Source organism: Procambarus clarkii, chromosome 10 (genome assembly GCF_040958095.1).
Source record: "Procambarus clarkii isolate CNS0578487 chromosome 10, FALCON_Pclarkii_2.0, whole genome shotgun sequence".
NCBI lineage: Eukaryota > Metazoa > Arthropoda > Malacostraca > Decapoda > Cambaridae > Procambarus > Procambarus clarkii.
In genome coordinates this window covers 28,620,818-28,647,417 of record NC_091159.1, presented here as the reverse complement: position 1 = coordinate 28,647,417, position 26,600 = coordinate 28,620,818, and the positions used below count along the sequence as shown (strand labels likewise).

The 26,600-nt window shown below is 41.4% G+C and overlaps 1 protein-coding gene across 1 annotated transcript in view; it reads right to left on the bottom strand.

Moving 5' to 3' along the window:
- Rbf (Retinoblastoma-family protein) overlaps window positions 1-26,600 on the bottom strand; it is a 75,913-nt gene that overhangs the window by 29,238 nt on the left and 20,075 nt on the right. Inside the window, exons 6-9 of the mRNA XM_045726942.2 lie at window positions 20,202-20,453; window positions 16,675-16,856; window positions 10,169-10,379; window positions 2,431-2,535 (exon numbers count right to left, since the gene is read on the bottom strand). Coding sequence (XP_045582898.1) covers window positions 2,431-2,535; window positions 10,169-10,379; window positions 16,675-16,856; window positions 20,202-20,453 — 750 coding nt within the window. The remainder of the gene's footprint in view (window positions 1-2,430; window positions 2,536-10,168; window positions 10,380-16,674; window positions 16,857-20,201; window positions 20,454-26,600) is intronic.

The following is a 26,600-nucleotide window of genomic DNA, read 5'->3' as shown; positions in this document are numbered from 1 at the left end:
CCTTGTTACGCCTCGTGGCCCGCAGGCGGCTCGGCACACGCCATCGGCCCATTGTTTTCGCTCCACTGTTGTGACCAATGTCGCCTCCCCTCGCATCTCAAACGTGTGAACATTTCGGCTATTTTCCGTGGCTATATTTCTTACTGCGGCTTTAGAAACTATCTATGCTTACTCCACGATGTATAGTGATCATGAACAAGGCCCTACTAGGAAGAAATTTGCGAAAGAAAGGCTTGAAAAGGGGCGGGAATTGGGAGTGTAGCTGGAAGGCATCCGAGCGCTCACTCGCGGCTAACGCATGGCCCGTCTTCAACTCGTCAGCGGTTGGAGCGTGACCAGGTTTTTTTATTTTATATGCAAATGTTCCTCTAGAGAATTCTATTGCAAACCCATTGAGACCAAAATGAAAGACCTAGGACGAAAATTGAGGTGACCAGAGTGAAAATAGTGAAAACATTTTATCGCGTTTGCTCGCTCCTGGGTAACTCGTTCGCACTTTCTCTGTTTGCTGCGAGTAATTAGCCGGGCTTTTAGAGTTTATATGCATTTAGTGTTGTAGAGAATTCTATTGCAAACACAATGATACCAAATTTAATCTCGTAGGACGAGAATTAAGGTGACAAAGTTGAAGAGAGTATACACTTTTCAGAATTTACGCGCGCTCCCGTGACACCCTGAGGCCCAAATCGCACAGTTGAGGGGTGGCGCGCGGGGTACGCCAAAGTGTTAATACTAGAAACGTGAACATTATGGCATTGCAGGTCTGGAATCATAATGATAAACTGATAATTGTAAATGCCTACAGCCCATCGACTAGCAACACACTGGACACCTAGAAGAACTGGATGACAAACAAGAGCGCCTCATAATGGTCATGAGAGAGTATCATAAATGTAGATAAAGACATTCCACATCGTTAGAAGAAATAGGGTAGAAATGAACACCATGTTCAAAATTTTTAAGGGAAATGATAGGGTAGATAAGGATATTATATGGACTGGATGATGTTTCCAAAAATATAACCAGATATAACATAATAACCAGATAGAGAGCCGGTGGCTGAGCGGACAGAACACTGAGCATGTGATCCTATGGTCCAGGGTGCCGGCGAGAAACAATGGGCAGAGCTTTCACCCTGATGCCCCTGTTACCTAACAGTAAATAGGTACCTGGGAGTTAGTCAGCTGTCACGGGCTGCTTCCTGGGGGGTGGAGGCCTGGTCGAGGACCGAGCCACGGGAACACTAAGCCCCGAAATCATCTCAAGATGACCTCAAGAATAGAATCTTTTTTTTTCCCCTCCCGCCCCTTCCTCCTCTCCAACTTCAATACAGAGTTATTCAATATATCACAACATTGTGTAATGCTTAAAGAGGTCAAGTGGCAGAGGTAGATTACATACATCATTTAAATTGTAGGCATATTAAAACCCAATAGGCTTGGGACCTGTTTACTAATTGATCAAATTTTGAGAGCCAAGACCAAAGAACTGAAGCTCAACACCCCACAAGCAAAATAAAGTAAATCAGGCAAATACTGTATACACATACAATATTAGATACACAATCATTCAACCTGTCATATAAAAGAGAATAGTACCTATAGTGACTGCATACAAAACATAGACCGTTGCAACTGCAAAAAGCCCACATTTTGAACTATTAATTTTGTAGATGGCCCAAGAAAGAAGGCAACAACCAAACAACTTTTCCTAGGTATAATATAATACATGTATGTATTAAATCATCCTCCCATGATTGCATATGTTAGACCTAGGACAGGGTTAGTTTTATGGTTATTATTGTTTCACTTTTTGTTATACCCTTTTTAGAGTTCCAACAAGTATTGTGGAGTTCTTTGGGTATAGTCCATTTTTGTACATTCGGTCCATGATAGCTATGTGTATTATCATATTTGGAGAATGGGTTAGAATTATCACATAAATTATTAAATAGCCTAAACAAGTGGGTGTAAGTGGAGAAGTAATTTTATAACTTTTTATAGACTTTCATTATAATTTTGTTAAGTTAACAACCTATCCTAAAAAAAACACCCACATCAATTCCACATAACAGTCAGTTGTGTGGAATTGACAACCGTTGTTAGCACTGCCCTATTTATGAATGAAATGTACACTCTAGAGGACTCAAACAATCACATTAAAAATTCTCTAAATCTTCCCTTGATTTCAATGTTTAATTAAAACACATTCCTCAAAATTTCATACTTCTGAAATCTAATTAAAGCCACTAAAAAATTAACATGCAACTAATTATAATTAATAAATCCCAGAGCCATTTCTGCCATCAAGAATCCTCACAAGTAGACAAGTAGTGGTAGATAATAATAATAATACATAGTAATAATAATAAGAATAAAAGCTAGACATCTTTATATATTTAAAAATTACTACTATATAAATCAAACTTACTTGCAATGACCAGGGAAACCTTCTAGGATCATTATACGATTTTAGAACAATTTCTAAGCAGCAAGTAAACAGAGTTCGATGAAATAAATCTTCTTTCAAAATTGCCTGCAAAGAAAAAATGTATGACTAAGGTTATACTGCTGATGGAAGAGGAGGTATGGTATAAAAGACATTATCTGCAGCTGGCATAATTTGGATAAGGATAAAAATAAAACAGTACATTATTCATAACAAAAATTACAGCTTTGAAGTTATCACAAAAGTTATACATCCGGAATAATTTATGAACACAGGTCTAATGATTTAGACATTACTTACCCCTTCATACTTACCTTGACCCAGTCACAAATGGCCCTTTTATTAGTGCATTAGAAATCATATGTATGATTTTAATTAAAATACTTTATTCACATAGCTAAAAAGCAGGCATCTCCTATGGCATTATGGAAGCTTCTCCTTTCATGGCTATTCACTGGTACAGCCAGTGAAAGGGTTAGTGATATCTGGCACTCTAGGATTGGTTGAAATATCAGATAGCAGTGTTATCTTATTAAAACAATGGTATACTATCACAGGTTCCTACTGATAGAAGTGAGCCACTGGGAGCTCACTCTGCTCTTAATGGAGATTGGCAACAACCTCTCATACTGCACCTTGTCTTACATCCTATCATCCCTGGACCTTCAAATGATCCAACATTGGAGAGACCACCTTGGCAACAACAAGGAGACAAGAACAAAAGCCCCTCTGGACTTTATTTGCCAATCAAGCTGAGAATCAAAAATTCCCTAGGCAGCAGGTACCTAGAACACCTGCTAGGACCCCCAATTGCTGCATAGAACACCGGGTAACGAGACAAAAGTTTGCACTTGATGCTGTCCACTGCACTGTCATCCAATAAACAGCCTAGGAACAAAACTCCAACCACTGCCTTCAAGGAAAAAGCCCATGTCAGTACTGAAATTAAATGGTAAAGTCCAAATTTCAAACTAACAAAAAAAAAAGTACTGTGCCACATTAACTCAGTTATGTCTGGAGTGATGAATCTTCCTCTCCCTGGTTGAGATTCCCACATGTCCATTGTAAGAATCTGACGAGTGTCACTCAGTAAGTAGTGCATGCCCTTTATTTTGCATTCATATATTTGTATTCTTCATATCATTATCAATGCCTGGTATTTATTCCACACTATGCATTTTCATCTTTCTTTCTCCATTATTCAATTATGTTACAAATTAATGATTTGTTAAGTAATTATTTTTTGCCAATTCAAGTGCTGGCCAGAATGAATGTGCATGATTATGTTAATTCATAATATTTGTTTTAAAAAATACAAATTTGTTTACTAACTGAAGAAATTTTACCAGTTTAGAAAATACAAAATATGCATCCTCTCTAGTGATCAGTGATGGGCTGGATTCAAGCAATGCAAGTCCCGCACAATATTGTTTTATACCATATTAACTGGGGAAAATGTAAATGCTGGTTGCAACAACAAAGCGAGTCACACGGCCCTTCACTTTCTAGTGTGGTCTGGTCAACATATTTCAGCCACGTTACTGTGACTCCTCATCTGCACACTACTGAATTTCCCAACAGGCAAGTGAGATCATAATAATGAGGCATTTTTTGTGTTTCCCTATGTCAGTGCAGCACTGGAGTTATACGAGAATTACAAAAAGATATGAAATTAATGGGTTGCCACACACAAACCAGACACCAGCGTGACTATTATTCTTGTAAGAGATATTGTGCTGAACATGATTATGTTATTGCCAAGATCTTGGGTAAACATTTTAACACTTTCGCGCTCTCGGCGCTCAAAAAAAATCAATACCCCAGATGCTTTCGGCACTTCGCGCGCCTACGCGCTAAGACCGAAAAAGTGTACACTCTTTTGACTGTCCTGACAATAATTGAAGGCGCACATATTTAAATTTGGTATCACTGTGTTCGCAATGAAATTGTCTATAAGAGCATACCTATAAAATGCCGCCCAAGCATAAGGAGTATCAACACCAAATAAAAAACTATGCAGAACACTCGCCGAGAGCGCCAAACAGCAACAAAATGTTTCCACTCTCTTAATGGTTGGGAAGCCTACAGTTGTCCTACATCGCTAATTTTGGTATCATTGGAATCGCAATAAAATTCTCTACACGGACATATGCATATGAATGTTTAATATAGGTAATTGCCCACCCGCAAGAGTGTGTGAAGTGGAGAGTAGTTAGCCGCGAGCGCACTGGCGAAAACACGGGGGGGAAATCATGCTTGGAAAGTTTATACATTTATACGTTTCCTGACCCTACTTTTCTATGTACGTATTTCTTTTTTATACCAATGTGTTCGCAATAAAATTTTCTATAAGATGAAATGTATAACATTTGTACAAAGCATGTGTAAGAGAAGCGCCAAATATAGAACCACGTCGCTCAGTATGCGTTCCCGGCAGAAACGAACGCATTGTTTTCGTTCGTTTGATGTTTGTCATGTTTATACTTGTTGAAACATTTTATAATTTGTATGACAGTGATCACAGTAAAATTCCCTACACAGACATATACATAACACATACAAATATTTCCCACGTGTTGGACATATCAACGGCTAAAGGGAACCCACTGCCACACGGCCGCCACACCCAGAGCCACACCCGCCACACCCCCAAACATACTTTGTGTTTTTTTTTTTTACTCATAGAAGTTTGTGATATAATATTCATTCTGGTACCAAAAAATTCACAAATAAATTCTCTACAAAAGATATATAATATAACTTCTTATAGATGATAAAAAATTCCAAATAGGTGTACTTACCCTGTCTATGTTGGTTGAAGATCAACAGTTGAGCATTTTTTCTTCACTCCACCATCTTCAGGCTTTTGATCCTGAAGTTGCTCATCTGATGTTTCTTAGGTGGAGTGAAGCTGTTGCCGGTGGTTATTTTTTCTCCACCCAAAATATCTTTCTTCGGTGGTACCTTGTGTAGCAAGGCGCAGCGCACAGTGCCACATCACAAGTTTTACATCCATATATCACGTCCCTCCTTTTGCCAGACTTGAAACAAACACGGCATCTTCTTTTTTTAGCCAAGTGCACGAGTTCATGCGTCAACTTGTAGTTGAGACGTTGTTCTGAATCTATAATTCTTCTATTTCATGGATGCACTGGAGGAATATTGTCTTCTACAGGAACCACCAAACTTGTAGTAGAATCTTCTATGAAATCAGAAACATCAAGTGGTTCTATGTCCTCAATGTCCATTTCAGAATTTGTGGTTGATGAGTGGGCTTGAGGTGTTGAGGTGAACAGAGGACGCCTCGCACCAGATGTGCCGGGTGTTGAAACTGCCGCGTCAGCAGGAGGAGCTGCGCTGGCATCTATGTCGGGAACATGTGGTATGCTTGTTGTTGTTGGCCATTCCTCGCCATGTGTTCAGTGAGGGAGAACGGGAATTTCACGGAGAAAAATCTGAGAGTATCCCCATCCATTTCGGTTAAAAAATGGAATTTATATTAATATTTTTTCGATGGACGAGAAAAGTAGGCTGTTATGCGGAATCGTAAGAGAAAACGGCGACGAGTTATCTCTAATATAAAGCGCGAAAGTGTTAAGATATTTCAATCTATGTGATGAGGAAATGTCCATCATGGCAGCTGACTGAATGATATTTTATCAGGAGAGACATGACACATTTAGTAGTACAGTGTTTATATTATATCAAGGAACACTATTACAATGAAAGAAGTAACAGTGTAATTGTCACTTGCCATATAATTACACACAGAAATCACAATAGCGTGATGCATCAATGAACAAATCCACACAGGCCGTGACGAGGATTCGAACCTACGTCAGAGATCATCCCAGACACTGCCTTAATCGACTGAACTACGACATAGTCAAAAAGAGTTGAAACCAGAAGGTCTACTGAACTTGATTGGATCCTGCAGCCTATCCAGTAAAATCCTGGTTTGTGTCTCGGAGAGGATGCAGGATCCAAGTAAGTTCAATAGAACTCCTGGTTTCAACTCTTGACCATGTCGTAGCTCAGTTGATTAAGGCAGCGTCTGGGATGATCTCTGACGTAGGTTCGAATCCTCGTCATGGCCCTTGTGGATTTGCCATATAATGAAACAAACCACCCAGTTATACACTGTAATAATATAACTACAGTACTTTAGGTGGCCCTAAGTTACCAAGGAATCACTAGTGGAGCAACAGAACTGAGTGCCTCCTCATCCCAGTCATGCCTGGATACACTTACATTTCAGTGGCACTTCATGAAGTGTGGAAAAGGAGAAATTGAGAAAACTTTCAATACTTCTTATTTATATGTATTTCTATCTTATTTTTTTCTATTATACTTTGTTAATGTCTATATGCTTCCCAAGAGCTATCATCAGTTTTTCAACACATTTTCCAATGCAAGTTAATGGTGATTGCTTCATTTCCTCTTACTAAAACTAGTGTAAAATATTTTACTTGAATGAGCTAAAACTAACAGTGTCTTTAAATACTTGTAGGCATACAAAATGTTTACAGAAGATTTATGTGGCAACCCCCTAAACAATGTAGAGGTCTCAGAAACAAAAGGCAATATAGCTAATTCTTAACACAAAAAAACATGTTTAGACATCAAGAAAAACAAAAAAGGCTGCAACAAAGGCAACAATTACAATTTTAATAAAGTCTACAAAATGTTACAAAATGTTAAGTCAACAATATAATTTATCATTAACACCAGGTCACAATATATATAATTTGCATCCAATACTAATAATGAAGGACTATTAATCGGTCAATAACATCAATCTCTCGACACCGATCTTGACACTGTCATTCAGGAGGGACGTATACAACGTCCGTAATTAACTCGGCGGATGCACGGGAGGGAAGTATGCAACATCCGTAATTAACTGCGGATGCTCAGGAGGGACTTCTACGACGTCCGATTTTAATATATTTGTTAAAATTACATGTTTTATCCGATCATTTTGGGACGTGTTTTAACCACTGCACTGCACCAAACGACAAATGCTGTACGCCCATTACAGCGCCAGCGACAAAAGTATTTTTTATCTTTTTGAACACGGTTGAAACGCACTTGTGGTAGATTGGGTACGAAAAAGACTTGTAACCTCCAGTGAGAGGCAGCCATCTTGAAAAAAATTCCCAGAATGTCCTAGGGCCACTGGCTGGGTTAGTACTAAGTGAGCAACCATGGGTGGCCACGCGCCTCCTGACTCCCAAACACCTGTCCGACACGGTGTTGAAAGATCGCTCTCTGTTAGGTGAAATTCAGACCTTATTGTTTGAAGAACATAAGGGTCATGATATTGATGAAACTATGCAAAATAAGGGCCTAACACAAAGGCTGGATGCAAGTGATACAGCACCTATGAGGACGATACAGCGAGCATATCCACTTGTAGCTCTGAGCACCACCCTTGCCTACCTATGCCATCTCCAATTTATATAGCTGATGCATAGAAAAATCATTTTCTGGGTTCAGTGATGATGCATATGATACAAGTAGCATAAATGAACAGTCTTAGTGGCTTCAATAGTGGTGTTTTCCATAGATATTTTCAGACAGCTGAATCTCTTCCAGATTGACTGACACTCTTGAGAATGACAATCTCTTCCAGTCAGGGACTTTACAAAGCGATCTTTTCAAGACTACCTTACGCTTTACAAGCTTGGCCACATACCACCTACAAGTATTAAAGCCAAGGGTGTACGCGAGTGTGTTATTTGCAAGCACACAGAACTAAGAAACGGGAAGCAAAAATCTATCTGTACCTGGTGCAAAGAAAGCAAAGTCGCGCTGTGTACCATGGACTACTTTGTTGATTATTACTCACTTACGAAGTACAGTACTGACTGTGATACAGTGTGTTACTGTGTAAATTGTGTGAAACTGTACATATTGTAATTTTAGTGAATTTTTAACAAGTAATATTATGGCACTTTTATTGTGGACACATTACTGACATGTATCACAGTTCCATGGAACATTATGAACGTTCTATTGTATACATGCTGTAAAGGACACAAATATGCATCATATACGATAAAAAACAAAACTGCATTGAAAATACATAGAACAAATAATTGAAAATATATTTGTTTCTCGCTGTGCTTGAATGGCCCGCGTGATCACCTCTGAGAGCTTCACACACGGGCGACCACCCCGTGATAACGTCACAGCGCACCTTGTCCACGTCCCCACAGGCAAAGTGGAATTTGGTATTTATTTTTACATAGACATGTTCAGGGAAGGGAATTTATCATTTTACAAACAAAAAAGAATTTTTGGGGAACACTTGATTTCATGCACACAGGGGGAATGTCACAATAAACTTGGTGCATCACAGTGGTTAAAGTTTGCGCCAATGTCTTCCCATTTTGTTAGGGGGCCATGTAGCATCAAGGTTTGCCAAAAATACAGGGCTGTGAAACTAACACCAACAAAAAATACAGGCTATAGTAGGCAATTTTTTTTATTTTAAATTTGAAAGTGACAAAAGTGACTGATGTAGATCATGAGTTTGTTGAAACTGAAACAGCAGGTAATTATGAACTTGAAAGTGAGGAGTGTGCCGATTTTGAGCCACCTATCGCCACAGGCACATATGAACGCACCGCATGTAGGAAACAGACGTTCTGGTGAAGCCTGGTCAACTGACAACACTCCATTTGTAGACAGTTTTACTGGAACACCAAGCTTGACTGTACCAGTACCAATCACTCCTCTGGGATTTTTACAGTTATTTATTACTCCTGGACCATCAGGTGTGAGGTGGCCACTATTCCCATCTTCACCGCAACATGACAATTCATCATCTGACTCAGAAGACGAGAGTCAGATTATTCCTTCTGGTGCTACTGCTAGGAGAAACCCTCATATTGTTGATAAACCAGAATGTCTGATCAACAAACTGAACCATTCCCTATTTTGCATCCAGAAAGGGCTGAAATGCCGTGTTTGCTTCAGAAATGGTAAAAGGAAGAACACCAAATATAAGTGCAAGTCGTGTGATGTGGCACTGTGTGCTGCACCATGCTCCGGCTTGTACCATCGCAAGAAGAAGTACTGGGCAGATAAACAGTAATTCTTACCCACCATTTTCCATATTGAAATTGATATCATATTGAATGACGTAGGATGAGAATTGAGGTGAGAATCCCACAAAGAGTACACACATTTAGGTAGTATTGCGCAGTCATGGGTAACCCTCACTCGATTTGAGAGTTTGGTGCGGGTGGCATGCCGGGCTTTTGGACTTCACATGTAGGGAAATTCCCTACAGGGAAATCCCTGTAGGGAATTCTATTGCGAACAAAAAAGATACCAAAATTAACGCCAGTAAGATGAAAATTGAGGCGAGAAAACGTAAAAGAGTATACATATTTGAGTTTGGCTGTGCGCTCACTCCCATCGCTCGGCGCACTTTGAGGTAGTCTAGGGAGCATGCGGTGGGGACAGGAAAGTGTTAAGACAAGCCAATCTTAATGTGGGCCTAAAATATTTATTAATTTTTTAAATTAATAGATCTACACTTCACTTGATCCTGACCATTCAAGATTTTTATGATACACTATGTAATGTTAAATTGAAAGATTGCATTCACATTATGGGACTTCACCAGTGCAGCTACTGGCAACTAGTGAGAGAACCAAGTAGCTAAAATATACCTTATATAATATTAAAATATTAAGTAGATTCTTACCATAAGATCAATGCCTCTCCTCCTCTCATCCACCAAGATGTGTTCTAAAAAGGTGTAGTAAAGCATCTGACCCATCTGCAGCCTCATTTTTGCAAAGTCTATACTAGGACCTGTGTAGTCTTCTGTGGCTTGAGTGTATAGGCCACAGAACACATCACTTAATTCTGCAACCAATGCTGTGATCTTTTCATCCGGGTTATTCTTGAAAGTTCTGTGAAGATATTTCAAGCATTACATAATGCAACACATCAAAGTTATGGCAGCACTATATATAAGTATGGTTACTTACTCTTAATTATTAAGACGTACTATACACTAATGTATATAAATATTCCATGTCACAGTAACTTTATTAAATGAAGTGTGCAGAGAAACTATGACAACAGGCATGGATCATTGTCACATTTCCAATTTGTTGATCTACATACAGTCCTGCATTGTGTCTAATAAGGAATTTTACTTTTTCAGCGAGTTAAGCATATCGAGTACCAAGCTCGAGCTAACTGGAAAGGTAAGTACTTGCTGAAAAATGTCTTGACTGATTCAGTGTTGATAAAACATGTTAACACAATACATCAAATGGTGAGTAAAGTTTTCAAAGTACTGTCTCCACTCGATCATCCGGACTATATGGGAAGGACCCCCAGCCGGATTATCACATTTTTCGGATAATGGTACTTTTTCACCTACGAGTCCAAAAGTGACCATTTCCAACTACTGTATTTTTATACTACAAACAACATAATTTGAATTCCCTTACCACATACAATTATTAAATATTCAACTAGAAACCTCAACTTACCTTGTTGGTGTTCGTCTTCTTGATTGATGCCACACATCTTGAAGTTAAAAATTCTTAACAATTTACGTAACCTATACTAACACAACACTAAAATTAACACTTAAAATTACTGTACAGTTCATTAAGCTAAGTTAGTTTTGACTGCCAGCTGCTGAAGCCTCACTAGTTAAAGGCATTTGGGTTGCCTGTGAGGCCTCACTTGTTGAAGGCGCTTGCTTGCACCTCACTTGTTGAAGCGCTTGCATGCCCTCACTTCCTGGGACACGAACAAGGGGACACAGGTGGAAACTTAGTACCCAGATGAGCCACAGAGACGTTAGAAAGAATTTTTTCAGTGTCAGTAGTTAATAAATGGAATGCACTAGGAAGTGATGTGGTGGAGGCTGACTCCATACACAGTTTCAAATGTAGGTATGATAGAGCCCAGTAGGCTCAGGAATCTGTACACCAGTTGATTGACAGTTGAGAGGCGGGACCAAAGAGCCAAAGCTCAACCCCCGCAAGCACAACTAGGTGAGTACTTGTTGAAGGCGCTTGGCTTGCCTGTGATGCCTCACTTGTTAAAGGCGCTTGCTTGCGCCTCACTTGTTGAAGGCGCTTGGCTTGCCTGTGGCACCTCACTTGTTGAAAGTGCTTGGCTTGCCTGTAATGCCTCACTTGTTGAAGGAGCTTGGCTTGCCTGTAATGCCTCACTTGTTGAAGGCGCTTGGCTGCCTGTGACGCCTCACTGGTTGAACAACACGTAGCTTGTCTTTAATTGCTAGGACAATCTTCTTCCTCTTAACACTTCCAGAACGATTGATGCTGCTACCAGACATATTCTTGGCCAAAAATGTTCAAAGTTACTATGAAAATTAAGAAAGTCATTTAAAAAAATATTTCACTAATGGCGCAGCACTGTGAGGCCGCACTGGTTGAGGTGTATAACAGTAACTTGTCTTTAATTGTTAGGACAACTTTCTTCCTCTTAACACCTTCAGAACGATTGATGCTGTTACCAGACATAGTCTTGGCCAAAAATGTTCAAAGTTACTATGAAAATAAAAAAGTTATGTAAAAAAATATTTCACTAATGGAGCAGCACTGTGTATAACACGAGGGACGGACGCACATGGGTTGACCAGTGTTGGACAGGTCCACTTGGGGTGGGGCAGCTATAGCACGTTACGTAGGCCGCCAGGAGGAAAAAAATTCACAATATTTCTGAAGGAAACTTCAGCCTGTGCACAATGCTTTTAGGAAACTTATTTATTTGTTATTACTTAATTACTAGTACTTATTTCATTTGTTTTTGGCTATGATTAATTGTTCTAAAATTAATGGTAATTCCAGTACCCAGGTGGTCCCTCCTGACGCACCCCTCCCACCCTCCCAACACCACCCACCCACCCCACCCCCTCCTCCACAGTGCGTCTAGAGCCACAGACAGGATTAATACGGTATGGCCGTATTTTCATCCGGCCAAACCAGCTTTTATCCGGTTCCTGTGGCCATTTTGGCCGGATATTGTGATAACTTTATCCGATCACGATTTTGGCCGTATAAGGGCGTTTTCCGGATGTTTGAATCCCGGATAATCGCGGGGTTACAGTAATAAGAAAAAGCAGTTCATGCTTAAATTTAAGAGCAGGGGTAGGGCTCTTTTCTTTAGAAGCAAACCAACATTATCTCGCACTCTTAAAGTACCGAGTGTGCAATATGTTTATATGTATTATACTGCAAACTGTATCTAAAATGAAAATTAAACAAGTAATATTGTGATAATCATTTTTAGTAGACACATTAGCAACATGTGTATCACAGTTCCTTGGAACATTATGAATGTTCTACTCTGTAAATATTGTAAATATAACCCATGTGCATAATCCAAAATTAAAAAAAAAAGTCAAGCAATAGAAATGTACTAAAAAAAATTAACAAATATATTTGTGGCAACTTGTGGGTGTTGAGCCTCCGGCATCACCAGCTCCGGGAGCCCCCGGCATCACCAGCTCCGGGAGCCTCTGGCATCACCAGCTCCGGGAGCCCCCGGCATCACCAGTTCCCGGAGTCTCCAGAGACTGGCAAGAGAGACCATTAAACTATCACACATTTTCTCCACTTCACTGCAGCTAAAGTACTTTTTTTTTATTGTGTTCAGGGAAGAGATTGTAGCAATATAAAATTAAAAATTTGGTGGGAATATTTTTCTTTATACACTTGGGGAACTTGTCATATTAAACACGTAGTACACAACTTAGAATTTATCAGTTTTTAAAGTTGTGGATGGAATTGGCTTCGACAACCTCTTCCTCTAATGTACAGTATTCTACTTGACCACCCATGCAAGGAATGGCAATTTCCTTACATCTACAACTATTGTATATCCAGTTTCTACTAAATTCTCTTTTTGCAGGCGAGGAGTCACAATAACGTGGCTGAAATATGTTGACCAAACCACACACTGGAAACTGAAGGGACGACGACATTTCGGTCCGCCCTGAATCATTCTCAAGTCAATTGTGATGAGGGAAGGAGGCGAAGGTAACAAATAGGCAAGAGAGAGGCGAGAAGAAAATCTTAAGAGGAAGATTTTCTTCATTTTCTAGTGTGTGATTTGGTCAACAATTTCCCTTTTTGTTAAATCTTTACAATTTAAATATCCTTCCTTTATCCATTGTGTATTCCCCTCATGATTTTATACATATCATATGCCCCCTGTTTCTTCTGTCCTCTAAGGTTGAGAGAGCATCTTCTCTCAACTTGTCTTCATAGCTCGGGCCTCTCAATTTTGATATTAATCTGGTTGAAAACCTCTGCGCTTTCTCAAGTAGTAGGTTCCATGTTGGCCTGAGGCCAGGCTTGGAGAGTAGAAGAATTCTCAAAACCCTCTTCAGGTATGCTCCAGGTAAGCTGCATACTCAAGTAATTGAGTATGCAGCTTACCTATACATGTTGCATAGGCAACATGTATGAATTTGAAAGCCTCCTTGTCCTTCAATGACACTCTAGTGTTAACTTCCAATATGCTGATATGAGCTTGTTCACACGAGCTTCTGGTGTTAATGTTGGGACTGTCTAATCCTAAATCTTCTTCTCTTATGGTTTCTGGCAATTGCCTCCCCTTATGGTACAATTAAATACGGCGGAACCTCAGTTCTTGTATACCCGTTCTCGTATTTTTCGGTACTTGTACTCAATTTCACCGAAAAAATTTAATTCAGTACTCGTTGTTTGCCTCGGTTTTCGGAGTTTGTTCATACATGTACGAGTTCACCGCGAGCGTGGAGTTTCAGTTTACCAGTCTCCCGCCTAGTGATGATCGCACTTGAATTCTTTGCGAAGAATTTTGTTGTTTTGTGCTTTTTTGGTTTCTGAACATAAGTTATTATATATCATGCCATGGGTTCCAAGAAAGTCAGTGGTAATATTCAACCTAAGAAAATAGTTGAGGATGACGATAGACGAAAAACAAGAGATCATTCATAGTGAGAATGTGATGTCTCACTACACAGAAGTGTTGAAACAGGGAAAACAAGTGTCTATAGATAAATTCTTAGTAACACAAGCAAGCAGTGAGCGACAACCAGGTCCTAGTGGTTTGCCTGCAAAATTTAACAGAGAGAGTACCCCAGAAATGTCGTCACTGCTGTTATAATGAAAGGGGATTCCCCTTCCAAACACTAACCCCTCTCCTCCTCCCCCTTTCCTCGCTGCCTTCCATATGCCAACACGAGTCTAATAAAAGTAAGGTACCTAAGAGTATTATTCTGTATAAAATGTATTTTTAAGTTAATATATTTGGGGGGGGGGGGGTGGAACGGATTAATTAAATTTACATTATTTCTTATAAGAAAATTTGTTTCGGTTTTCGTATCACTTTTGGGAACGGATTAACTACGAAAATTGAGGTGTCCCCTGTACAGGTCTCCTATCTCCTTTATCCATCATCTCATCTGTTGACTTTCCTTCCAATTTAGTCTCCCATTGAACCTCCTGCAGATAATCCTCGACCCTCATGTAGTACCTTCTGTATTTTCCCTTGCTCATTTTCCTGTTTCCAACTTTTTTCAAACATAATAATTATTTAGTCACTGGATCCTAGTGGTGATTCATTTTAAGTCATCATTTTGAATAAGCACCATATCTATGGTAGCTACTAGGTTATCTTTTCTTTCTCTTGTCAGCTTGATATGCTGCCATAGGAATTTTGTTCCTGTAGTGTCCACAAATTTTGCTGCCCATGTTTTATCTCCACTGTGAGGATCCTCTGTTAACAAATCTATTTCCCTTTGGTTAAAATCTCCAAGTATTCAGGATCTCTGCTCTAGCTCTCCTTGCCATTGTGGCTGCCTTTTATCTTCAAGCGTGTTTTATTTTCCTTTTTTCACATTCCTCTTCCCTTGAACTTCCTGTAGTTACTGGAGGAGATCTTCATGGTCCTCACCGTTATCATACGTAGCATGAAATCCTGCTGGTTGATTGCCTCCAGATTCTCTTTCCTGCACGCTCCAATGTTGTTGTATCAGTAGGGCTACTCTTACCCCCGTTTATCCTCTCTTTTCGTATTTCCAGGTATATTCCTGGGAATATTGCATCCTATTACATCTGTCAGTTTTGTCTCCATAACTGATATGAGGATGTGGTTCCGCTACCTACTCTTTCAACTGCACTTTTAATTTGTAATGCTGTCTGCATTTGTGTACCAAATTTTTATACTACCCATTTCTACTTGGTTGTTTAGATACTCCCTATAAGCTAGTACCATTCTGGAGGGTGGTATTTGTTGAGTGTTAGTCTGGGAACACTCATCCCTTCTGGTCTCTTTCCTCATCAATGCAGTTAGGCCCACTTTTCTTGTGATGTCATAACTTTCCTCCTGGCCAGGTCTTGCTTCTCCCTCATGGGACAAACCTAACAGCCGAGCCCGACACCCGAGGCCGTGAGCCGAGCCCGACACCCGAGGCCGTAAGGCGAGCCCGACAGCAGAGGCCGTAAGGCGAGCCCGACAGCAGAGGCCGTAAGGCGAGCCCGACAGCAGAGGCCGTAAGGCGAGCCCAACAGCAGAGGCCGTAAGGCGAGCCCGACAGCAGAGGCCGGTCTTCTGGTCTTCTTTTTCATTGTTGCACTGTCTGTTGAACTGTGGGTTTGCCATTTTCTACTCATCCACACACTACAAGAGACGAACTGATCCAGACCCTCCTGCACTTCCTTTATTTGTATAATCATGCACTTTTCAACCCATTTCTTCACCCAACAATCTTCAAGCTCTACTATCTAATCACTCACAATAATGCAGTAGTCATTGACTCTGTGCCTAAGTAAAATCTTTATATCCTTCCTAGTGATTACATGACAAAACAAAAGATAGTACATCTCTCTTCCTTACTCTTGTGGCCTGCTTTAATATGCTGAAACATAAATGCCTCCAGGATGAGATTCACAAATTTACCAGTTCAAATACCTCATTCTTGCACCCCCCCTAATCTTTTATTTCATATTAAAGTCACCTAGTTCCAACAATATTTTAACCTGTTTTATTAGGGGTATTTCTCATGACAGTAATAAATCTCTCATTTGTATGTGTAACTATGTTTTGTGTTTCCTTTGAACAAGTTAACATGGAAATACCCTGTTTGCTTTTGCAAATGGTTGAGTGATAGAACTTGCCAGTAGTTCTGCAACAATTGCATTTTTGCAATACTTTAATGAATGTTTTACATACCTGAATATTTCAAGAAGTTCTTCACTGGCACTATTTTTTCGACCTGCTAAAAGAGCATATAGTTTATGCAGGCCTGAGGTGACCACTGTTAGTGGGTTGTTGCCAATAGTTGGACGATCTATAGTGTAGCGACGACCAGTGATTGGCGTTTGTGGCACTAAATGATGATCACCATCAAATGACTGCAATAAAATATTACTTTATTAGTCTTGAAAAATTTTAATCTATTGACTTCCTTTCCTAAACATATAACATTTAAATGGTTAGTATATGAAAGATGATTTATTAATTTTAATTCTTAGACCATTTCACAGTAAATAAACCATCACCCAACTTCCATCTCTCAGGAAAGTACTCAGCCAGCAAGATGGGAAGACTATAAAAAGAAAGGAAAGATGAAAAATAATGTATTAAAAGTGATACTTTTCCACTCTTATCTTCTACACTCAATAGCAAAACAGTACTAGAAACAAGGTTTGCAATCTTGTCAGACAACCACAGCAATATATTAGTTGTTTTATAAATCCACTGTAAAGAGCTGCAAGGCAATAAACAAAATGTTAAGCCAGCTAGGAAACCACTTTTACCCAGCCCTGTACATAACACCTTTCTGCACATCTTGGCTTAAACCTTTCATTGTGATATGAGAATCAATTATGAAAATGAATACTGTACAATTAACTGCAATATGCAAGTTTACCCATATATATTGAAGTAAGTGAAAAATCTCAAAGGATTGACCAAACATCAAGCCTCTGAAACAGGAATTTAGGTGGGGAGCTGTAGCAGTTTATCAGTGAAAGAGGAAATCACCACCTGATGTGGTAGATCTAAGTCCATCTGAAATAATTAATTCCTATTCCAAATTCGATCATTTTTTTTTTACACACAGGTAAAAGAGAAAAGCACTTGTGACTTGTTAGCAAGATTAGAGCTTTCCTTTCCAGCAGCTCATCTTAACACTTTCGTGGCCGCTGGAGTTATACTGGGAGTGATCTGGAAGTGCGCCGTTCGTTTCGGGCGACCGCGCGGCGACACTAAAATGTTTATAATCTTTTCGGTCTGCTCACCTTAATATTCCATGTATGTATTTAAATTTGGTATCAATTTGTTCGCAAGAGAATGCTCTAGAGGAATATATATGTAAAATGTCACCAAACCCGACATGAGACCTGCACCAAATAATAAACTATGGCAATCGTTAGCCGTGAGCGTCAAACCGCGCTGAAATGTTTATGATCTTTTCATGTTTATCAATCCCAGAATTATGCTACGTCGTTAATTTTGGTATCACTGTGACCGCAATAAAATTCCCTTCACGGATATATGCATATAAATGTAGAATCATGATTGCGGCCCACCCGCAAGAGTGTGGGAAGTGGCTGAAGTGTTACCTTTTAAGGCACACCCAACGGCAGATGGGCGAAACACCTTTTGAAAAGTGTACATTCTTTTCACTGTCCTGGCCTTAATTTTCGATGTACATACTTAAATTTTGTACCAATATGTTCGCAATAGAATGTTCTAGAAGAACATGTGTAAAATGTCACACAAGGATGCGTTTGACCGGCACCAAATAAAGAAACTTCGTCGATTACACTCGTCGGGTCAACATTTTACAATAGTTTTACCACGAAGATACAAGCGAACTCCATTCTCCCAAATAGGCTATGTGACTATTAGAGAAAACGAAAATTTAATGGCAAACATGCTGAAATTATCCCCAAGTCGATCGGATAAGAATTGGATTTTATAGAAATATTTTTTTCAATGCACCTCTTGAGGTGCATTCAAGGGAAAAATATGTGTCCTGCTCAAGTGACATATGGGTGCTAAATTGTGCGCAATCTAAAGGCGCTCATTTTAAAACCGCTACCAGATTGATCTGATAAAATTTAAATTTTTAACAAATATTTTAATGAGTGACTCAGCGCCGCGTCATCGGTGAGGAATCGGGAGAACAATGAGTGACAAGAGGTTCAGTCATTGGAACGCGAAAGTGTTAAGTCTTACGCAATAAGATTTCTCTGGAATGTCAAACACCAATCAGAAGACGACGATACAGGTGAATATAGACAAAAGTAATGGTGATGAAGAGAACATATTTGAAGATGGGTAAACTGAGGAGTCTCATAAGTAGTCGCAAATTTACATCTTAGATCTGTAATTGACAAAAAGAAATGATAAAGTTGAGGTTGAGGTCAGGCAAGGGAAGTAGTTATTGCAATGAAAGTTTTGCTGAGAAAGAACAAGACAGGAAGAGACGCTGCTAGAGAGCAGCACGAAGGTATCTTGGCTCCTTAGCAAGTATAAACTGTCGTCTCAATGACCCTTTTATCTCTAACCTTTTCCTATACATTATTACTCAGATTTCTAGACTAATCTCTTCCCATTCCTTAAAAATTTTTAAATGGGAATAATAACTAATATTAAGAAAGAATAAGTAATAAACAATAATAATAATAATTGGTGATCATACCCAATCATGCTAAGGTCCAACAATCAAAATCATTGACTTCCCCTCATATCTATCCTCCCCCCCCCCTCTTACACATTCCCTGCTTCACATGTGCAACTTGCCAGTCTTCACACTCAATATCTGTTTAACTCACAAGTCTACCTTGCACGTGTGTTATCCAGCAGCTCATTACAGATATCCAGTTCACACACCTCACCAAAACATGCCCCTTCTCCATTACCTATCAGCTATTTTTTTTAGGTATTTCCATCAATATATTAGAATTATCCACTCTTGGGAGAAGAGTCTCTGCAGGTGACTGGTCACCCCTCACCAATTGTAGCAGTGAAGAATATCAATCTTCCATAGTGCTGTTCTGTAACACCTTCTGGCAAAGCCTTCAAATCCATTACAAAGCATTACTGTCTACTACTCTACTTCAACTATATCTGCTGTTCAACCACATTTACTTCTGCAATAATGACTACTACTTCCCATAACACATCACCTGCTCATCTTAAATACTATTCCCATACACCTTCCACTAGTGTCCACATTCCACTTTGATACTTTCTTTTTAAATACAGCAAATACATTCTAATTTAGCTTTGTTGCATATTCCATGTTTACTGCTGTACTAGCCTTTTCACATACCTTTTACTCTCAATGTACTCCATTTTCTTGCATTTCTTTCCCCTCCTCATTTTGTAACCACAGAAGTGTCTATTCGTTTGTTATCAACTGCTCATTCCATTTCCTCATCCCATAAAGCACTTCTCTCTCAATCTTCAACCAGTTGCACACCACCACACACACCTGCTCAGCTTTCTCCCCAAATATAATTTGACTAAATTAAACCTATAAATTTACGTATTTTACACCTAATGCCTAAAAGTTATTGCTTTCAAACAATGATTGTGAACTTTAAATAAACACTAACACAACAAATTAGTAAATTCTGTCAGATATGTAAAATGTGCATTATGTACTTTTGCTTTAGTTTACAAAGTGCTTTGTATGTATTATAAATGAAATATTAAAGAATCTAGAACAAATCAGAAAGACAAACCGGCACTAAGTTTCTTCTAGCTTGTCTCATTGACCCAGCATCCAAGGGAGAGTCGTGATGCACTGTGTGAGTTGATGGTGGAGACGACCCAGTCACCCCCTTCACCACCTCGTCTTCGTTCAAGAACATTCTCTCGTCAAACTCGCCAAAACTCAACAAGTGTTCTTCATAGGCATTTTTTACTTCTTTTACATTATGATCAAAATTGGTTTGTTCCAGAAGACCAGTGCCTTCTACACCACCTTTCAGTACCTGGCAACAAGAGATTTAGTAATTATTAATAATGATTAACTCAATGGCAACAGATACAAGCACCAAAACAAAAAAAAACAGCGTTGAATGTAATGAAATGCCATTTTCTGGGTGAGACCCGGAGCCTTCCCGGAGCTATCCAGGCTGATATGCTAATGTCAGACTTTGGCATTAGTCATGTGTATGGAGTTCTGTGGGCCTACCGGGGGCCAGAACCTGGCCCCCTCAGAAGCATGGGGAGCAATGGTCAATAGAAACCCCCCGTGTGGTTGGAAGCATTCTATGTCTGCCATCGACCAGGTCAGGCACCCAGAAAGGTAAGTGTCCCAAAACAAACCCCTATTCTAGTGAAAATTGCTACAAAAAGCTGAACAAGTGGATAGAAATCCCCTATAATAAACGAGCAAACGGGCATGACGTCACACGTCGCCGCGCCGCTGTCTGCGCAGCACCCCCCTCCCTGGGAGGGGGAACCCCAGACCCCCGCACCGGCCATCCACCCTTCAGTTCTGAGGCTGGACATCAAAACATGCGAAAAACCGCCAACAGGGGAAGGAAGGGGGGGTTTCAGGGAGCCCCCGGGTCTCACCCAGAAAATGGCGTATCATTACATTCAACACTGGTTTTCTAGGGAGAGCCCAGAACCCAAAATGAGGATGCTGGATCCCAGGCGCTAACTACCCACAGAGGACAAGTAGAGGGATTTACCCAGGAGGCGGTCACCACTCACTCCTCAACCCGAAGTCGAGACAACTGGCTGCAACCACCGACCCAAAGCGACACAGGCCCGACTAGGCCCAGGAACGTTCACGAGGTAGCGCACAGCCAAGACCCTGTTCAATTGCCAAAAACCCCACGCCCGAATGTCGACCCAGGACATGTTGCCAAAGACGGCAGCAAGAGCAGCGAACTTACGAACGTCATGGGCACGGGATAGACCGCAGGCTGGCTAGCCTTATTAACCTTGCGGATGACCTGGGAGACCCACATCCGCAAACAGGGAAGAGGGGAAACTGGATCAACCCAAAGCGCATTGCCGGACACAGACGCCGTGGCGCGCAAATAATTGCGGAGGGCTGCAACCGGACACAAAACATGATGCACCCCCCGCCTGACCAACCAAGCACCCTTCCGGAAAGCAGCCATCTCATTCTTCACCAAAAAAAAAAAAAAAAAAAAAAGGAGACTGCTGCAGACGAACAAACCGATCGCCACGACCGAAAGAGCAGAAACCCCTGCGTCGGAGGAGAGCATGAAGTTTCCCGGCCCGACCCCCAGAGGCTAATGCCAACAGGTAAAGAGCCTTCGAGAAACAATGCTGAACCGAAGGGGCGACAAACCGAGGAGGAGAGAGAAAGAGAGCACTCTGTCCAATGACCAGGACGGTTCAAGCGGCGCATGAGCAGGCCGGAGGTGAAACAACGCACGAGACAGCTTGCGAAATGGCGCAGAAGTGACATCAATACCGAAAGCAAGCTGAAGTGGCTCCGTCAGTGCCACACGATACGAGGCGACCATAATCATAAGATTATTGTCCTGGAACAACCGTTGGTTGAACAACCAACCTGGAAGAACCGAGAGACAAAGGACAACACCACTCGAACAGAATGCTTAGCACAACGACGAAGAGTAAAAAAAAAAACGGAAAGACTGCCAGGAAACTTCATACTGCTGCCGAGACAAAGCCCGCAGGTGGGACACTAACAAGAAAGCCACCTGATCACCATAGAGATGATGATAAACTCGACAAAAAAATACCATGCGCAAAGACTCGAGGAGAAGATTGAACCAGCCACATGACTCTCCAGTCCGATCTGCTGGAAGAGGAGGAGCCGCGGGAAAACCTCCGGGTTCGGACACCGAGCAAGCAGTGCCTAAAACACGGCTGGGCCGGCCACCACGGCCAAGAGGACTACTTTTCCCTGGTAAGTCTCCAAGCGAGTCAGGACCTAGAGCAACAGCTGAACCGGGGGAAAGAGGTACAGGAACCCCCACCTCGACCAGTCCTACCGAAAGGCATCGACCCTGACGGCCTCGCAGTCGGGGAAGGGCGCCACATACAGCGGAAGGCGCCACGACCACGCCGACGCGAAGAGGTCCACCTTGGGGCACGGAACGTCTGGCAGAGCCAATAATAGGAGTCGGTGTCGACTATCCACTCCGTGGACAGGGGAACAAAACAAGACGGGCCGTCCGCCAAGACGTTGGACACTCCCCGCACCTGAACTGCCAGGAGAGCCAAACCCCAAGAACTCAGCAGACCAGTCACCCAAAGCGACCAGCGCCAAAGAGCCAAGGACCGCATCGAACCCCCTCAGTTCAGGCAATGAATCACCGAGGAGCAGTCCGAATGGAGCCGGATCGTTAATCCGCGGGCGATCCGAACCCTCCGAAGAGCAAACCACACTGCCACTAACTCCTGCACCGTGCTGTGGGCCCGACGGAAGGACGAACCCCACCGTCCATGGCCAGCCTGGTGAGCACTGGTCACAAAGCCCCAGCCGAGGGATGACGCGTCCCTCAGGCTGGGATGGGCAGACACCAAGGCACTGAACCCCGAAAAACCCGAAGAGGAAGTTGGCATCGCAGCAGCCGACACAAGGCTCCCGGGGGACGAACCCAGCGATCGCGTGAGGTGGAAAGGACTTCCCCAAAGGAATCAGAATAGCCAACGAAGCCAAACCCGACCCGGCAGGTAGACCATCGCGAAATTCACGATGATGGCTCCCGCACAGACCCTCGAGCAACCGCCGAGTGACCCGGGAGCCCTCCAGAAACAGGCCCATGCAGGACCACAGCCGTAGGAGAGACTCCGGAGGAAGAGACAAGGAAGCAGTCTGAGAGTCCCACACAAGACCCAGCCAGGTCCGAACCTGAGAGGGAACCAGATAGTACTTCCTCCAGTTCACCAGGAACCCAACTCGGCGAGCTGGGAAAGAACCAAATCCCTGGCGAGCAGACACGCATACTGGCTGGGAGCCCACACCAGCCAGTCGTCGAGGTAGGCTAGGAGTCGAACCTCTAGAAGACACAGACAGGCCACCACAACCCAGGTAAGGTGTGTAAACTTGTGAGGCAACAGGTTCAAGCGAATGGAATGGAATGAAAACGGAAACCCGACCCCTCACAACAAAACAGAGCCTGTCCCTGAACCCCAGACGAATTGGAACATGCCAATACGCATCCCGGAGGTCCAAGGACACCATCCAAGAGCCCGGCTCCAAAAGAAGCCGGACCTGGGACACAGTAGTCATCCGAAAAGAGGGGGCAAAAGATCCGGGGTTTCCGACGAGACAAGTCCAGAATGAATCGCAGGTCCGCACAGTCCCGTTTCGGGACCAGGAACAGATGGAAAATCCAGAGGGACCACATCGTTTCGACCACGCCCAAGCGCATGAGATGACTCTACAGAGCACAGGAGAAGAGGCCTACCCCGCCAGCCCCGAACCCTATAAAGGGAAATGCCAACCAACACCAGCACAGGCCGTCGGAAACCCACAAATCATCAGACCAGGCGTGTGCAAAACGAGCGAGCCCCCCCCCCCCCCGTCAATGGGATGAACCGGGAAAGGCCTGATGCCCCTGACAAGAACCTAACCGATAAGCAGAGCGAGCACCGTGCCAACCAAACGAAGGCAACGCTGACTAAGCACCTGGCACTACCTGCCTACCCTGACGAAAGGAATCCTGAGCCTTGGCATGACCCCTCCGGGAAGAACACCCCTTGGGCCCCCCGGAGAACCAACAAATCCGACATCGGACGACAACTAGCAGAAGCTGCCTGCAGAAGCTGCCTGCAGACACTGCCCAACCGCAGACTCCACAAATAGCAAGGGACAGAAAGGAGGAAAACCCAAGAGCCAGGGCCCAGGCAGATTCCATGGTGCCCATAGTCGGAAAACAGCATGTAAAGGATTTGGGAATAATGATGTCTGACGACCTAACGTTTAGGGAGCATAACCAAGCAAATATTGCATCAGCCAGAAAAATGATCGGATGGATTACGAGAACTTTCAAATCCAGGGATCCCATCACAATGGTTGTACTCTTCAAGTCACTCGTGTTGTCCCGTCTTGAGTACTGCTCAGTACATACTTCCCCCCTTCAGAGCAGGAGAGATTGCTGAAATAGAGGGAATACAGAGAACATATACGGGACGCATAGAAGCGATAAAGCACCTAAATTATTGGGATTGTCTCAAAGCCCTCCAAATGTACTCACTAGAAAGAAGACAAGAGAGATATCAAATAAAATACACATGGAAGATACTGGAGGGAGATACTAGATATGATAAGAGAAGATACTAGATAAGTCTAAAAAAAATTTAGACTTGAATGTCCAGATGCAAGATAATGTTGACAGGAACAAGTTTGAAAGCTTCTTGATAGTTAAGCACACATCACTGATTGTTTGAGGACTTGCACAGAACATGCTAAGAATTCAAAGGCATTAACCCTTAAACTGCGCATGGCGTACATATACGACAGGACCCCAATGGCACCACAAGTTAAATTTTTTAAACTTGCTCTAACACTTTCAATTTTTTTGTGCATTATCAACTAGGCAAACACTCCAACATTGTCTAAATGATCAACATAACTTGAAAAACAATAAAATTCAAAATTATAAAATTTAGTATTGAAAATTTCAGTTTTCAGATCAGCTGCAAAAATATTAAATATCAATAATTGTTCATTAAGAGTTATGCTCTCAGAATGGTATATGATTATTTTAATCGAGTTAGAATATATATTTTCAGCTAAGTTTACTGTAAAAAAAAAATAGTCAATATGGCATTTGAAATATGCACCAAATTCAGACAACAAAATTATAACTCAAAATGTTTTAGAGTTTATGAAAAATCCATTCTAATAGGATTGTAGAACAGACAGCGGTGCACACTATGTAAAAATGGTGAGAATCGGTCAGAAAATGGATTTTTTGAAAGCTGACTCAATGTTGAAACTCTAGTTTTAGAGATATTTGAAGTTATCGACAATGTATAAGGTAGTTCTAATTCATTAATTTACTTTTATGTTTTAATAAACAGTGTTTGGCATTCGTACTCGAATATGAGAAAGTTGTAGGTCAATGTGTGTTGAAGTCAAGAAAAAATCCCCCCCCCCCCAAAAAAAACAAAATAGGGATAATTATAATAATTTAGGGTGTATATTTAGGGTATACTTTATACAAGTCAAAAAGCCCTAATTTGGTCCCTAATCATCAAAACAATCTAAAGAAACAAAGAAAATAGAGTTAGAAATCTGTGAAAAAATAAGCCAAAAAAATTCAAAGTCCCAAGTTTTGCCAGTTATGACTGATTTATTTGTTGACCAATTTAATTCTATCTTCACATAATTATGGAATGGTATGCATTCTCTGGGATGTAGAGGTTACAACAAAATCAGATAAACAAAGAAAAAAATAATCTCCCCTAAAAAAAATAATGGACATTGGTGAAAGTAAAAGGTATTACCATTATTTATATGATATATAACAAAATAGAGCATAATAACATATTTACTCATTATTATTTGTGCTATTATGTATTACTCGGCAATTCTATAAAGGCACCAGCTGTATATCCCCTTTTGTGGGCACTTCTAACTACTACTGTACTCTTGTGCAGGCGATGAGTCACAATAACGTGGCTAAGGTATGATGACAAGACCACACACTAGAATGTGAAGGGACAACGACGTTTCGGTCCGTCCTGGACCATTCTCAAGTCGACTTGAGGATGGTCCAGGACGGACCAAAACGTCGTCGTCCCTTCACATTCTAGTGTACTGTACTCTTCTATGTGCATCGGACAGGTGCTTGCATCTCATTACTGCATTATCCCTCAGTTCCAGTCAATAGGAAATGTTCTCCTTTTCAACAAAACATTTTTAACAAAAAATTTCTTAAATTCCTTTCTGAAAATATTGGGATGAAACTTTCACGACGCTGAAACCAATAAGTTAGAGATTTGTTTAACATTTAATATTAATTTTCACAATTCAAATATATTTTCACCCAACCCCAGCTTATACCCCTATTCACAGCCCAGGCTGCAGCAGTGCAAGGGTTAAACTTCACCGTAAACAATGGGTGATTTGAGTACCTTAACCCTTAAACTGCGCAACGCGCCTGCAGGCTCACGTC